Consider the following 16,179-nt stretch of genomic DNA (forward strand, 5'->3'; position numbering starts at 1 on the left):
GGCGTGGAAAACAAAAAAGCATCCAGTGAGCAGCAGTTCTGTGGGAAAAAAAATGTCTTGTTAATGAGAGAAGTCGGATGAGAACGGCCAGACAAGTTCAAGCTGGCAGGGAGGTGAGAGTAACTCAAATAACCACAAACTACAACAGTGGTGTGCAGAAGAGCATCTCTGAATGCACATGTCAAACCTTGAGGTGGATGGGCTACAGCAGCAGAAGATCACAAGCATACACTCAGTGGCCACTTTATTAGGTACCTCCTATATGTTTAATGTGCCTCAATCCCCCATGATAAAATGAGGATGTGCTTTTCAAAGTTAATGTTTAAGACAAGGAGAAATTGGTTCCCTTATCCAAGCATTCCAAGCTGATTCTACCTTCTGTCAAGACTGATCAAATGACAGATGTGATGCTGAACTTACGGTATCAATTACTTTCAAACCGAGTTAAAAAGAACAGATGGTTGGACATGGGAAAGTTCAGCAGGTGACATCTCAGCTCAGTCATTTGTCAAAAGCAATCTCAGCAGGTGTGGTACCCTGTGCCAAATTAATTCTACCTTTAGGTATTTTCCAAATATTATTGATGAAGCAACAAAAATAAATTAAATAATGTGTCACCTATACGGCTGATGTCCTTCAAAATAAAAGCAACACCTCTCCCCTGCTGATTGGAGAACTGCAACCTCTCCTTGACTCAGCATTAGTGATGTTTATACTGCATGTCTGCTGTGAAATACTGCTGTTCATATGTTGATTTCATCTCAGTTAAGCCAGTGTACCTTTCTTCATCTTTTCGTCGCTCTTCCTCCTCTTTCTCACGCCGCTTCTGCTCTTCCCGCTGTAGCTCCAGTTCCTGCAGCTTCTGTCGCTCCATCTGTCTCCTCCTGATTGACGAGTCACTTAGGTGCTTTGTCGTGTCAAATGTCACCTAGAATACAAGAATGCCTCTGAAAACATTTTTGGACCCCATTTTTCTTCTCAAATCATCAAGTATTAATCCTGAAGGGAAACTTCTACTTTATTCTGACAGGCTTCCATTATCTTCATCAAGCACATTCCGTGTTTGTGGCCCAGTGTTATGAAGAGAATAATGCTAAGTACTGACCTAATGCACCAAAGGGCATCCTTCACCGTCATCATGACCTTAAGGATCAATATTAGGCACCAACTCCCTGGATCACCATTTATTAAAGCCTGATGCCCATTTCACATGTGAATCCCAAATGAAAGAGCGATTAATGCCCCAAAATTTCAGGAAAAGCCACGGGTACCCCAAGATGCAACGGTAGATAGCAGGCAGAGCAAAGGCACCTTGGTTTGACACAAGATTTTGCTTTAGACCTTGAACTGGTGAAGGGTCTCGCTTGAAACGTTACTCTTTATTCATCTCCATAGATGTTGCCTGGTTTGGTGAGTTCCTCCAGCATTTTGTGTGAGTTGCTTTAGACCAGGGGTCCCCACCATTTTTTAAAATGCCAGATTGGGAATTCCTGCTTTAGACAGAGCCAACTTTCTATTTCTTCAGTTGCTAAAGTATAGAGGCACTGAGTTGTAACTTCAGCTGAGAAGAAAACAGCTAGCCCAACTCATGTAACCTTTCTGAAATATTAGCAATTTGCCATAAGAACTTAAAATGTTAGGAATGCTCAGCAGGTCAGGCAGCATCTGTGGAAACAGAGTTAATGTTCCAGGATGACGACTCTGTGTCAGGACTGGGAAAGGGAGAAATAAGTTGAATTTGCAAAGAAGGAGGGAGGAAGGATGGACAGGACATAGGGAACATCTCCGAGGGTGATGCCAATGAGCTGCCGATGAGGCAGAGAGAGAGAGCACAATAGTGTGAGAAAACAATGGAACAGACAAGACAAAAATAGTGAAATGCAGTTCAGAGTTGTAAAAACTATAGCTGTGAATGAAGAGAAAATAAAAGATTATAGAGCATTGTGGGCATGCTATGTTGGCATCAGAATATGTGGCAACACTTGTGGACTGCCCCAAGCACATGCTTGTGTGTGTTGGTTTTTAATGCAAACAACACATTTCACTCTTTCTTTGAAAATAAACTTGAAATTTCAACAATCTAGCAGAACTGGACTGTCCAGTTCTGATACACCTCAGGGATGTGTGCTTAGCCCACTGCTCTACTCTCCCTATACCCATGGTTGTATGGCTAGGCATAGCTCAAATACCATTTATAAATTTGCCGATAATACAACCTTTGTTGGTAGAATCTCAGATGGTGACGCGAGGGCTTATGAGACTAGTGGAGTGGTTTCGCAGCAACAACCTGGCACCCAACGTCAGTAAAACAAAAGAGCTGATAGTGGACTTCAGGAAGGGTAAGACGAAAGAACACGTACCAATCCTCAGAGGGATCAGAAGCGGAGAGAGTGAGCAGCTTCAAGTTCCTGGCTGTCAAGATCTCGGAGGACCTAACCTGGTCCCAACATATCGATGCAGTTATAAAGAAGGCCAGACAGCGTCTATACTCTATTAGGAATTTGAAGAGATTTGATAGGTCAACAAATACACTCAAAAACTTCTACAGAGGTACCATGGAGAGCATTCTGACAGGCTGCATCACTGCCTTGTATGGGGGGACTACGGCACAGGACCAAAAGAAGCTGCAGAAATTTGTAAATTTAGTCGGCTCCATCCTGGGTACTAGCCTACAAAGTGCCCAGGACATCCTCAAGGAGGGGTGTCTCAGAAAGGCAGTGTCCATTATTAAGGACCTCCAGCATCCAGGGCATGCCCTTTTCTCACTGTTACCATCAGGCAGGAGGTACACACTCAGGCACACACTCAGCGATTCAGGAACAGCTTCTTCCCCTCTGCCATTCGTTTCCTGAATGGACATTGAACTCTTGAAAACTCCCTCACTTTTTAAATATATTATTTCTGTTTTTTTGCACAATTTTTAATCTATTCAATATACATATATTGTAATTGATTTACTTATTTTTTTTCTTCTATATTACGTAATGCATTGAACTGCTGCTGCTAGGTTAACAAACTTCACGACACATGCCAGTGATAATAAACCCAATTCTGATACAAACATAGAAAGCAAGTTACTTGAAATTGTTGAATTTGAATTTCTGTCCAGAGGTGGTGTTAGAACAGTACAATTGGCCAGGGGCAAATAGAACAGTGGTGGGATGGAGAATTAAAATATCTGGCAACTGGAGTTTCAGGGTTGCTCCTGTGGAATAAATGCAAAGTGGTCATCCAACCTAAACTTATTTTCTACAAAAGGGAACAGGTTATGACTTCATTCCTTCATACAAGCACTTTTTCCATTGAGGTTGGGTGAGACCAGAACTGGAGGTCATGAGTTAAGGGTGAAACGTGAAATGAACATATGGGGGAAACTTCTTCACCCAGAGGGTGATATAGTTCTATCTCATTACCTATATGCTAACTGTACCCTCGATATGCATAGAACACAGAACATTACAAAGCAGTACAATCCCTTCATCCCATGACTTTAACCTCCTCTAAAAATCAAAGTAACCCCTCCTTCCTCCACAACCCTCCATTTTTCTATCAACCATGTGCCTACCTGAATGTCCATAATGATTCTGCCTCTACCACCACCCCTAGCAGGGCGTTCTAAGCACCCGCCACTCTGTGTGGAAAAAAAAACTTACATACTTAAGAAGACCTCTGAGCTAAGGTCACCTCATTTGGTTGGACTCACAACAAAGAACCAGCAAGTATTTTATAAATGTCAATAGGCACCCTTCTCTTTCAATTAATACAATAATCTTATTTAAAAGTAAATAATTGCTAATTAAATTTCACACATTTTATATTATTCTACTTTTGCTGTTCTTCTTACCCAAGATTTGATGCACAGAACACATGAAGCACTCACCTTTATGCTACAGGCTACTGCCTTCGCATCATCACCTTTGTACAATAGTTTCATTCCCCTCAGGGCATCCATAGCTTTTACAAACCCTATGTACTCCTGATACTGGATATAGGCTTCAAAGTTCAAATGACCACCAAAGCTGAAGGTGTGGAAATTCTTCCCTGTCATTTCCTCCCTGTAAGGGTCCAACATTGGGATGTCCACATTGCGAATCTTGCCAAAGGTTTCAAACACCTTGTGCAGAATAAAGTCACTGGGCTTTTCTGAGCTAGAGTTCTTCACTGCAAACCACTTGCACGGCAATCCTTCCAAATGGATGGTATCTGGCCTCTCCCCTGGTAAAGTCTCATTTACATCCTTGGCATCACGGAAGAAGGAGTCCCAGTCGTGACGGGTTGGGAAGTCTATTTTTACCTCAGCTGCTCGTACCTTTAAAGTGTCCGTGAAGCCACTGAGTTTAATAGTTTTGGCGTCCAGCTTAGACAGAAAACTTTTCACCATGTTCTTGTTTTCAACTTCCCCTTCAAAGCGAACAAAATCCATTGTGCTCTTGGACACGCGGAGCGTGGCGAACTGCTCAGGATGAACCATGCACTTGAGTCTCTCCATCACCTCCCAGTTTGATATGGATTTCCCAGGCTGCTTCAGTTGAGGAAGCGACACACTAATGGTCAGCTTAGCGATCGGCTTCAGGTACAGTCCCTGCGGGGCAAACAACTCCACAGCCTCTGAAGTGTCATGTACAATTGTAGCGGCCATCATTAACACTGGTCAGAGTAACTAGAAAAGGAGAGAATCTGAATAAATTGGAGTTCAACAGCATTTAGAAACAACATTTGTGGAATTAACAGACTGTACAACTCTTTCACACTTAATAATTAAGATTGCTCCTTTTATAAAGTCTTTATCACTTTGCTACACTGGGGATTAATGGGGTACATGCATCACTGCACTATTTTATATTCTTACTGTAACTTATAGTATTGTTACATATTGCACTATACTGCTGTCACAAAACAACAAATTTCATGACTTATATTAGTGATAATAAACCTGATCTGATTCCAATTCTGTAAGTTACCAAGGAGTAAAATATAATTAGGTGTTGGGTGATTCATCATGAACTGCAGATCCACAGAATACCGGTACCCTGAACATATTCAAAAGTGAGTGTGACTGATTACTGGCTGAGGACAAGCTCAAAACATCAGATAGTTTAAAAACCAGATAACGCAAGCATGCTGCAATATGAAAAGGTGAAAAGTCAGAGTAAGAAAGTGGGTGGAGGGGAGGAGGAAGAAGTACAAGCTTATAGGTGAAAGCGGGGGGGGGTTAAGGGGTGAAGTAAAGAGCTGGGAAGTAGATTGGTGAAAGATATAAAGGGCAGGAGAAGGGGGAATCTTACAGGACAGGAGAGAAGGCCATGGAAGAAAGGGGAAGGGGGAGGAGCACCAGAGAGAGGTGTTGGGCAGGTAAGGAGATAAGGTGAGAGGGAAATGAGAATGGGGAATGGTGATAAAGAAGAGGGGGTAGGGCAATTACTGGAAGGTCAAGAAATCAATGTTCATGACATCAGGTTGGAGGCTACCAGATAGAATACAAGGTGTTGTTCCTCCAATCTGAGCGCAGCCTCATCGCGACAGCAGAGGAGGCCAAGATCTAACACAATCGGAATGAGAAGGAGAATTCAAATGGACAAAAGAGTTGCGTAGGGAGCGACACCTGCGGAAAGCAGAATGCGAGGGGAGATGAGGGAGATCTGCTTGCTGGTGGGATCCCACTGGAGCTGGCAGAAGTTATGGAGAATTTTGCCCCGGATGCAGAGGCTGGTAGGGTGGTAAGTGAGGACAAGAGGAACCCTATCCCTGGTGGGGTGAGGGCAGATGTGCGTGAAATGGAAGAGATATAGGTAAGGGCAGTGTTGATGGTGGAGGAAGGAAAGCCCCTTTCTTTGAAGGACGAGGACTTTTCCTTAATTCTGGAATGAATAGCCTTATCCTGAGAGCAGATGCAGTGGAGACAGAGGAACTGAGAGAAAGGGATGGCATTTTTACAAGTGACAGGGAGGGAAGGGATACAGTCCAGGTAGCCATGAGAATCAGTGGGTTTATAAAAGATATCTGTAGATGAACTGTCACCAGAGATGGTGACAGAGAGATCGAGAAAGGAGAGGAAGATGTCAGAAATGGACTGGGTAAATTTGAAGGCAGGGTGAAAGTAAGAGACAAAGTTGATGAAATCAACGAGCTCGGCATGGGTGCAGGAAGCAGCACCAATGGAGTCATCAATGTAGCATAGGAAAAGATGGGGAGTGATATGGTGTAAGGTTGAAACACAGACTATTCCACATAGCTGACAAAAAGGCAGCCATAGCTGGGACCCATGTGAGTGCCCATGACTACTCCTTTAGTTTGGAGGAGACAAAGGAGAAATTATTGAGAGTGAGGACCAGAAAGAAATGGAGAGCTTTGAGGCCTTCCTGATGGGGGATTGAGGTGTATAGAGACTGGACATCCATAGTGAAAATGAAATGACCCAGGTAAGGGAACATTGGTGGCAGTAGATGGGAGATCCCCAGAGTTAACAAAGTCAGTAATGGCATGGATGACAATGGCCTGGTGTTCCTTAGTGGGGTCCTGTTCAAGGGGTAAGAGAAGGTGTCTCAGAGTTGTCACCTGTCCTCAGCAAGGTACAGCTCAGTCTGCCAGACTACTACAGCACCCCGCTTATCTGCAGGTTTAGTGCAGAGAGTGGAGAGCAGCACAGTCGGAAGGAGTGAGGTTAGAGTTGGAGGGGGGAGTTGTGAAGTTGATGTCTTGTCAGCAGTTAGCAATGAAAAGACCCAGGACATGCAGAAGACCAGAGCAGGATGTTCAGGAAGACGAGGAGGGTTGAAGATGGGAGAAGAGGGTCATTAGCTCGGACTGGAGTCCTTGCCACAGGAGTAGGAATGGAAACAGAGGCAGCGGAAAAAGAGCTCAGTGTCATGGCAGGTGTGGAACTCACCACGGTGTGGGCGCAGGGGGCCAAAGGTGAAGCCCCTACTGAGGACAGAAAGTTCTGCCTCAGAGAGGGGGAGATCAGAAGGAATTGTGAAGACCTGGCATGGATGAGAGCTGGGATCGGCAGGTGGGCTGGCGTGTTGGTAGTGTCTGAAGAGAGGGGAGGGTGGGGAGTTCAAGGGAAGGTAGGGTGAGAGGAAGATGGGAGTACCCAAGGACCCAAAAGACACCGGATTGTAGAGTGGTGGTGGGGGAAGGAGAGACCGGGGTTCCAGCTGCAGCTCATAAAGTCCTGGCCTGGAGGTGCTATCGATCAAGATCCAGGCTGGAGTCAGAGTTGGAGGTTGCACAATAGGCACTCGAAAGTGCCCAGGGTTGTTGGAACCTGCACTGAGGTGGTAAAGTCCAGGTTCTGAAACTACTCAGTATTGTTAGAACCGTTGAGGTCGGCAACAGGGATCACAGTCTGGGGATGTCTGTGGCTGTCGGCTTTGGAGACAGCAGGCTCTGTTGCCTGTAGACAGGCGATCTCTGAATTCTTGCTGGACGCGAGAAAGGTAAAGAACCGGCAATTGAAAGTGTATCCAGAGGGTAAAGTATCGGACAGGTCCAGTCGAGAGAGGATAAAGTATCACACGGGTCCATCCAAGAGTTGGGATGCCTTGTTGAAATTGTATAAGGCATTATTTGGAATGTTGTATGCTGTTCTGGTCACCTATCTACAGGAAAGATATCAATAAGGTTGAAAGCGTAGAGAAAATTTACAAGGATGTTGCCTGGACTTGAGGACCTGGGTTGTAGGGAAAGGTTGAATAAATTAGGACAATTTATTCCCTGCAGCATAGGAGAATAACAAGTGATTTGATAGTTATGAGGAGTATAGATAGAGTAAATGCAAGAAGACTTTTTCCATGAGGTTGGGTGAGACTAGAACTGAAGATCATAGGTTAAGGGTGAAAGATGAAATATTTAAGGTGAACCTGAGGGTGATCATCCTTTTTAGAGGGTGGTGTGATGTGGAATGAAGTACCAGTGGAAGTGGTGGATACAGGTTTGATTTCAACGTTTTAAGAGAAATTTAGATAGATACATAGATGTTGAGAGTTATGGAGGGCTATGGTCTGGGTGCAGATCTATAGAAATAGGCAGAAGAATAATTTGGCAATGACTAGATGGGCCAAAGGGCCCGTTTTTGTCCCGTAGTGTTCTATGATCTGTGCAACCTAGACCTTCTTGATAGTGACTACCATGTATCTGCAGGGTGGGGTAGGGGGGTGCTGCTAGGATGCAGAAGCCATCTTGCTGCTTCAGGGAATATTGCTGCTTCTTCGATTTGAACAAAGCACAGACACAGTAGAAACGCTCCCATGCAAGTCCCAGTACAGAGATTTAAAACCCAGTAGTCATAAAAGAGGGGTACTGCCTAGAGGAGTGGTCATCGGAGTGGTCTAAGTCAGAGTGGTAAGGCTTTGGCTCAACAGGGCTACAGCAAGAACAGGTGGAGGGTACAAGGTAAGTAGGCAAGTTCATTCCTTATTTCTTTTTTCTTACTTAACTCTTGAGAGAATAGGGGTATGTCTATAGGGCCAGTGTTCTGTTCTAGGTGTCAGGTATGGGATTTCCGGGAGACTACCAGCCTCCCCGATGGCCATATGTGCACCAGTTGCATTGAGATACAGCTCCTTAGAGACTGTGTTAAGGAACTGGGGCTGTAGCTCAGTGACCTTCAGCTTGCTAGGGTAAGTGAAGAATAGGCAGGAGCTACAAGGAGGTAGTCACCCCGAGGCTACAGGAGACAGATAAAGGGGTGACTGTCAGGAGAAGGAAGGGAGAATATCAGATAGTGGAGAGCACCCCCAACGCTGTCCCCTTCAACAATAAGTACTCCATTTTGAGTACAGTTGGGCGGGGGGGGGGGGGGGGTTTGAAGGACCTACCTAGGGGAAGCAACAGTGACCGTGCCTCTGGCACTGAGACTGGCCCTGTGGCCCAGAAGAGTAGGAAACTGAAGAGGATGGCAGCAGTAATACAGGACTCTATAGTTAAGGGACAGACAGGCAATTCTGAGGGCACGAAGAAGAAACAGGAATGGGAGATTGCCTCCTAGGTGCCAGAGTCTGTGATGTTTCTGAACGATTCCACAATATCCTGAAAAGTGAGGGTGAGCAGCCAGAAGTCATGGTACATATTGATATCAATGACATAGGTAGAAATAGGGAGAAGGTCCTGAAAACAGAATACAGGGAGTTAGGAAAGAAGCCGAGAAGCAGGACCTCAAGATTGCTACCTGTGCCATGCGACAATGAGGACAGGAATAGAATGAGCTGGCAGATAAATGTGTGGCTGAAGAATTGGAGCGGGGGCATAGCCTCAAAATTGAGGGGCAACCATTTAGAACAGAGGTAAGGAGGACTTTTTTTTAAACCAGAGAGTAGTGATTCTGTGGAATGCTCTGCCACAGAATATGGTGGAGGCCAAGTCCATGGGTGTATTTAAAGCGGAATTTGATAGTTTCCTGATTGGACAGGGCATCAAAGGATATGAGACTGGGTTGCAGATGATGGAGTCTGACAGGAAAGGAAGGTGGAGAATGGAATGAAATATGGAAAGTGGGGTGGACAAATGTAAGCAATGGGAGGGAGTCTGGGTAATGAGCAGATTGTTCTCTATCATAGTTTTGTAATTTCCTACCCCCTCCACCACCCACCCAGTCCTCAAATATTTTCTTACCAACTCTGCTCCCCACAGTTTTTCAGGCTCTTCATTCCAAATTGCAAGAACATGCTATTAAAAAATCGTTTGTGCTGCCTCTGAAAGTCAAGAACGATACCTGTTGTATGGGGGGTAAGAAACAGGGACCCTGCAAATGGGTTGCAGGAACAAACTGTATTAACCCAAACAACAGGAATTCTGCAGATGCTGGAAATTCAAGCAACACACATCAAAGTTGCTGGTGAACACAGCAGGCCAGGCAGCATCTGTAGGAAGAGGTGCAGTCGACGTTTCAGGCCGAGACCCTTCGTCACGACTAACTGAAGGAAGACTGAGTAAGGGATTTGAAAGTTGGAGGGGGAGGGGGAGATTCAAAATGATAGGAGAAGACAGGAGAGGGAGGGATGGAGCCAAGAGCTGGACAGGTGATTGGCACAAGGGGATACGAGAGGATCATGGGACAGGAGGTCCAGGAAGAAAGACGGGGGGGGGGGGGACCCAGAGGATGGGCAAGAGGTATATTCAGAGGGACAAAGGGAGAAAAAGGAGAGTGAGAGAAAGAATGTGTGCATAAAAATAAGTAACAGATGGGGTACGAGGGGGAGGTGGGGCCTAGCGGAAGTTAGAGAAGTCGATGTTCATGCCATCAGGTTGGAGGCTACCCAGACGGAATATAAGGTGTTGTATTAACCCACTGTTCATTTCTTTCTACAATGATATGGCATATCTACAACAGATTGTAACATCATAACAGTAGTGCAGTGATTAGCACGACACTATTACAGCTTGGGGCGTTGGAATTGAACTCTGATCCAACGCTATCTGTAAGAAGTCTGTATGTCCTTCCTGTGTGTGTATGTGGATCTCCTCTGGGTGCTCTGGTTTCCTCCAACCGTTAAGTAGTTAAATTGGTCAGTATAAATTGCTCCGTGGTTGCGGTAGGGTTAATAGGTGGGCTGTTGGACAGTGTGGCTCGTTGAGCTGGAAGGGGCTGTTCCATGCTGGATCTCTGAATAAATAAAACTGGCATTTACCCCAGAATGTGCAGCCTTTCCATGTACAGTTCTGATAATCCAGCACGCTTGTGAAATTGCTGGTAGTGGGCCCACAGATTTTCCAGACTAGGGGATATAATTCAAAATGCTCCATTTCACTTACCTACATTGCAATATAATTTTTTTTTGTGTAGAAACCAGTGAATTTAAAGGCAGTCCTGCTGAAGGGTCTCAGCCTTAAACATCGTCTATACTCTTTTCCATAGATGTTGCCTGGCCTGTTGAGTTCCTCCAGCATTTTGTGGTGTGTTGCTTGGATTTCCAGCACATGTAGATTTTCTCTTGTTTGGAATTTAAAGGGAGCTGGAAATGTACAACCCTAGTTCCAGCTCCAAGCCTACTCACGCTCCTGACCTTTGGTGCCCAGGACACCAACACCAACAATGGACGCGCACCTTACTTTCACTATGAATAATTGGATCACAATCTGGATATCTGAGTTAATCAGGTACTAGATTGTCACGCTCTTTGAACAAACTGATCCTGAATTAAAACATATAAAAGTATGGCACAGTATGGGCTCTTCAGCCCATGATGTTATGCCAACCTATATAAACCTACCCCTCCCTCTTACACAGCAATAAATCTCCATTTTTCTTACATCCATGTGCCTTTTTAATGTCCCTATGGTATCAGCCTCTACCACCACGCCTAGCAATACCTTCCAGCCACCCACCACTGTGTTTAAAAAAAAACCTTCCTCTGACATCTCTAAACTTTCCCCGACTCACCTTGAGTGTCCTCTGGTATTGGCCACTGTCGCCTGGAAAAAAAGTGCTGCCTATCCACTCCATATCTCTCATAACCTTATAGACCTCTATCAAGCCACCCCTTAACCTCCATAACTCCAAAGAAAAATGCCCTAGCTCATTCAACTTTTCCTCCTAAGACATGCTCTCTAATCCAGGCAGCACCCTGGTAAACCTCCTCTGCACCTCTCTAAAGCTTCCACATCGTTCCTATAATGAGGCAACCAGAACTAAACACAAGACCATAAGATATAGGAGCAGAATTAGGCCATTTGGCCCATTAAGTCTGCTCCACCTTTTCATCATGGCTGATCCAATTTTCCTCTCAGCCCCAATCTCCTACCTTCTCCCTGTATCCCTTCATGCCCTGACCAATCAAGAATCTATTAACCTCTGCCTTAAATATGCATAAAGACTTGGCCTCTACAGCCGACTGTGGCAATGAATTCCACAGACTCACCACACGCTGGCTAAAGAAATTCCTCCTCAATACTCTTAAGTGTGAATCAACAAGTTTTAGAGCTGTAACAGTAGCTCGTGGCTCTTGAATTCAATCCCCTAATGAGAGCCTTCTTAGCCACACGAATAACTTGATCTACGAGGGATCTATGGACTTGAATCCCAAATCCCTTTGTTCATCCACACTGTGAAGAATTATCAGAATTTTACAGTACTCTGTTCCTTCACAACAAGAATTCAGTTTTACTGTACTGTCTTCAATTACCTTATCTGCACTTTCTCTCAGCTAAAATTTTACTAACTGGCTGTAACAGTGAAAAGCAGAGAGCTGGAATAAATGGGTCATTTTCAGGCTGAAAGGGTATAACCAGCAGGGTACCAAAGGGAGTGGTCTCGGCTTTCAACTGTTTACTATTTATATTTGTGTCCTGGGGAGGAACAAAGTACAAGATTTCCATGTTTGCCAATGGTCGGTAAATAGGTGGAAAGGCATGCTGTGCTAAGGACTTCGTCATACTGCAATGTGATATAGACTGATCGAATGACTGGGCTAAAACTTAGCAAATGTGGGGAAAATGCGAAGTCATGCACCTCAGTGAGAGGAAATAAAAGGCAGATTATCTAAACCAGGGGTTCCCAACCGTTTTTTATGCCATGGACTAAGCAAGGGATCCATGAATGTCAGGTTGGGAAACCGTGGTCGAAATGAAGGGAACTCCAAATGAGCAAAGTTCAGAAGGATTCAGGTATTCTAATGCACAAATCATAAAAACTTAGCAGGTAGATCCAATTAAGTGGTATCAGAATCACATTTATTATTACTGACACGTTGAGAGGATGCTGTCCAAGTTGCATGCCATCTTGGACAATGTCTTCCATCCACCACATAATGTACTGGTTGTAGAGCAGTACATTCAGACAGAGACTCATTCCACCGAGATGCAACACTGAGCGTCACAGGAAGTCATTCCTGCCTGTGGCCATCAAACTTTACAACTCCTCCCTTGGAGGGTCAGACACCCTGAGCCAATAGGCTGCTCCTGGACTGATTTCCTGGCATAATTTACATATTACCATTTAATTATTTATGGTTTTATATTGCTTTATTTATTCTCTATTCTTGGTTGGTGCAACTGTAACGAAAACCAATTTCCCTCGGAATCAATAAAGTATGACTATGACTAAATGTCTTGTTTTGTAGCAGTACAGTGCAATATATAAAAATTACTATAAGCTGCAATAAGAAATATATTTTAAAAAAGGCAACAGAGCAGTTTGACCTTTTGTTTTTGCAGAACAGTTCGAGCTTAAGAGTAGGGAGATTTTGTTACAGTGATGCAGGGTGTTGGTGAGGCCTCACTTACACTGTACACAGTTGTGGTCTCCTTATGTAGTACTGGAGTCAGCCCAAAGCAGATTCACCAGGCTAACTGCATATTTTTATACACTAAGCTGCTGCCGTATGATTGGCTGGATATGTATTTGCATTAGTGAGGTGTACAGGTATACCTAATAAAGTGGCCACACAGTGTACATCTCTGCTCCTTCATTGTCACTGGATCTAAATTCGGCAGCTCCCCAGGCAGTAACACCATGGCAGCATCTTCAGCAGAAAGAAAGGAGTGCTTCAAGGTGATAACTCAGCCTTCTCATCAATGGGTAATAGAGAGTAGCTTTTTTGTCAAAGAAACATCAATACATTCATTGCAATGCGTTGCTTTGCGTCAACGACCAACAGTCCAAAATGTAGCTGGGGGCAGACTGCAAGTGTCCCCAACACAGCACAGCCACAAAACTTACTAACCCTAAGTTGCATACCTTTGGAATATGGGAGGAAGTGGAACACATGGAGGAAACTGACGCAATCAAGGGAAAACAAACTTACAGACAGTGGCAGAATTTGAACTCCAATCTTACAGCTGATGCTTAAAAAGTGTAACATTAATAAATGCTGCACCTACCAGCTGCATTCAGAAACACGTAAATTATAATTGTGCAACCCATTTTCTCCGAATTTCAACCTCGCTGAACGCCATCATCCTAAATCTCCTCTTCACCTCACAAACTACTGAAGGACCATCCATCTCCCTCACAATTGCAGACCAAAGAGAAAACTTAAGGTATTGAGAGTTCAAAGAATGAGTTGGGTAATTTTATTTTTTTTAAATTTCCATGATACGGACAAGATTTTTATAACTAAACCTAGAAATATAACCTCAATCACGAAACTGATAAAATTTTACACATCTCCTTAAGGGGAAAAGACACCAAAATCTTATTCCACATACTTATACAGGTGTCCCCCGCTTTTCCAACGTTCACTTTATGAAACCTCACTGTTACGGAAGACTTACATTAGTTACTTGTTTTCACTAACAGGTGTTTTCACTGTTATGAAAAAAGGCAGCACGTGGAAAAAGCATCGCACGATAAAAAGCAGCACGCACTCCCAGCAGCCGCTCCTCCCCTGGATTCGGAACTGCATTCTAGCTGGCATTGCTTAAACACGTGCCTGTGAGCAACTGTTAGCAAGATGAATTCTAAGTTATCGGAAAACCTAAAAGAACTCGTAAAGGTGTTACACTTAGCGTAAAACTAGACATAATTAAGCGTTTCGATCGTGGTGAATGAAGTAAGGACAAAGTAAGTTTGGCTTGTGGAAGTTGACGAAGATGATGTTGAAAAGGTTTTGGCATCCCATGATCAACAACTGATAGATGAAGAGCTGATGCCATTGGAAGAGGCAAGGATAACAATTGAAACCGAATGCAGTAGCAAACGGACCGAAAATGAATTCGTCCAGGAAGTGAACATGAAGCAACTGCGTGAGATTTTCGCTGCAATAAATACGACTTTAATTTTGAAAGGGTACGTCTGTTTAAGGCATATTTGCAAGATGGTTTGAGTGCTTACAAAGAACTGTATGATAGAAAAATGCGCGAGGCTAAGCAGTCAAGCATACTGTCGTTTTTCAAGCCTTCCACATCAGCCACAGCAGACGACAAACCTCGACCTTCGACATCGAGGCAGGCAGACATAGAAGAAGATGACCTGCCTGCCCTGATGACACCCCAGCCCCCAGGCCGCGGACAGATACTGATCCGCAAAGAATGCAGCGGTAGCCGGGATGCACCCAGCACATCTTTAAGAAAAAAAGCCGAAATAAACAAACTGATTAATTAGGTGCCGCTCGGCACATAATTGTCGGCCCAGATCAGAGGCGATTGCCGATTACGTCGCCTCTAATCTGGGCCGACATTTACATGCCGGGCGGCACCTAATTAATTAGTTTGTTTATTTCAGCTTTTTTCTTAAAGATGTGCTGGGTGCGTCCCAGCTACCGCTGCACCACTGCATGCTTCGCGGATTGGTATCAGTTGGTGGTCTGGAGGGTGGGGGCCACTGCACCACCCCAACTTCTGACGACTCAGCCTAACACACCATCATCAATGCGCTCGCTGTCTTCCCAATTCTGATAAGTGATACTACACTGTACATACATTATTTCTACTTTATATAGGCTGTGTATTTTTATGTGTTACTTAGTATGATTTGGCAGCTTCATAGCTTTAAGGCTACTGGAGAGAGTGTTTTTGCCGACAGCACTTGCATGAGATTTTCGCTATGGAGAACAGTGCAGACATTGATTGTAGAGAAGTATCTCTACTTTATATAGGGTGTGTATTAATCGTATTATTCCTGCTTTTACTATATATTACTGTTATTTTAGGTTGTATGTGTTATTTAGCATGATTTGGTAGGTTATTTTTGGGTCTGCGAACGCTCACAAATTTTTCCCATATAAATATCGTAATTGCTTCTTCGCTTTACGACATTCCGGCTTACGAACCACTTCACAGGAGCGATCTACCTTCAGATGGCGGGGGAAACCTGTATACACATACACTATGCAGGTAGATTGGTATAATCAGGTTGGTGCTGGTTCCCAAGAGATGGAATTTGTACAATGCCTATGAGATGGCTTTTTAGAGCAGTTTATGGTTGAGCCCACTAGGGGAAAGGAAAGGCAATTCTGCTATAGGTGTTGTGTAATGAACCAAATTTGATTAGAGAGCTTAAGGTAAAGGAACCCTTGGGAGGCAGTGATATGATAGAATTCACCCTGTAGTTTGTGAGGGAGAAGATACAGTCCAATGTATCAGTATTACATTGCAGTGAAGGGAATTACAGATGCATGAGAGAGGAGCTGTCCAAAATTGATTGGAAGGGGACACTAGCAGGGATGACAGCAGAACAGCAATGGCAATCCAGAAGTCACAGCTTAGATACATCTCAAAAGATGAGGAAGGATGAGGTAATTG

At 44.1% G+C, this 16,179-nt stretch overlaps 1 protein-coding gene across 2 annotated transcripts in view; it reads right to left on the reverse strand.

The window, feature by feature from the left end:
* The window catches only part of akap17a (A kinase (PRKA) anchor protein 17A), an 80,873-nt gene that overhangs the window by 14,700 nt on the left and 49,994 nt on the right, over positions 1-16,179 (reverse strand). For both annotated transcript variants that reach the window (XM_072262662.1, XM_072262661.1), the window contains exons 2-3: positions 3,881-4,660; positions 780-928 (exon numbers count right to left, since the gene is read on the reverse strand). In XM_072262662.1, coding sequence (XP_072118763.1) covers positions 780-928; positions 3,881-4,642 — 911 coding nt within the window. In that variant the 5' untranslated portion in view covers positions 4,643-4,660. The remainder of the gene's footprint in view (positions 1-779; positions 929-3,880; positions 4,661-16,179) is intronic.

Source organism: Mobula birostris, chromosome 7 (genome assembly GCF_030028105.1).
Source record: "Mobula birostris isolate sMobBir1 chromosome 7, sMobBir1.hap1, whole genome shotgun sequence".
Lineage (NCBI taxonomy): Eukaryota > Metazoa > Chordata > Chondrichthyes > Myliobatiformes > Myliobatidae > Mobula > Mobula birostris.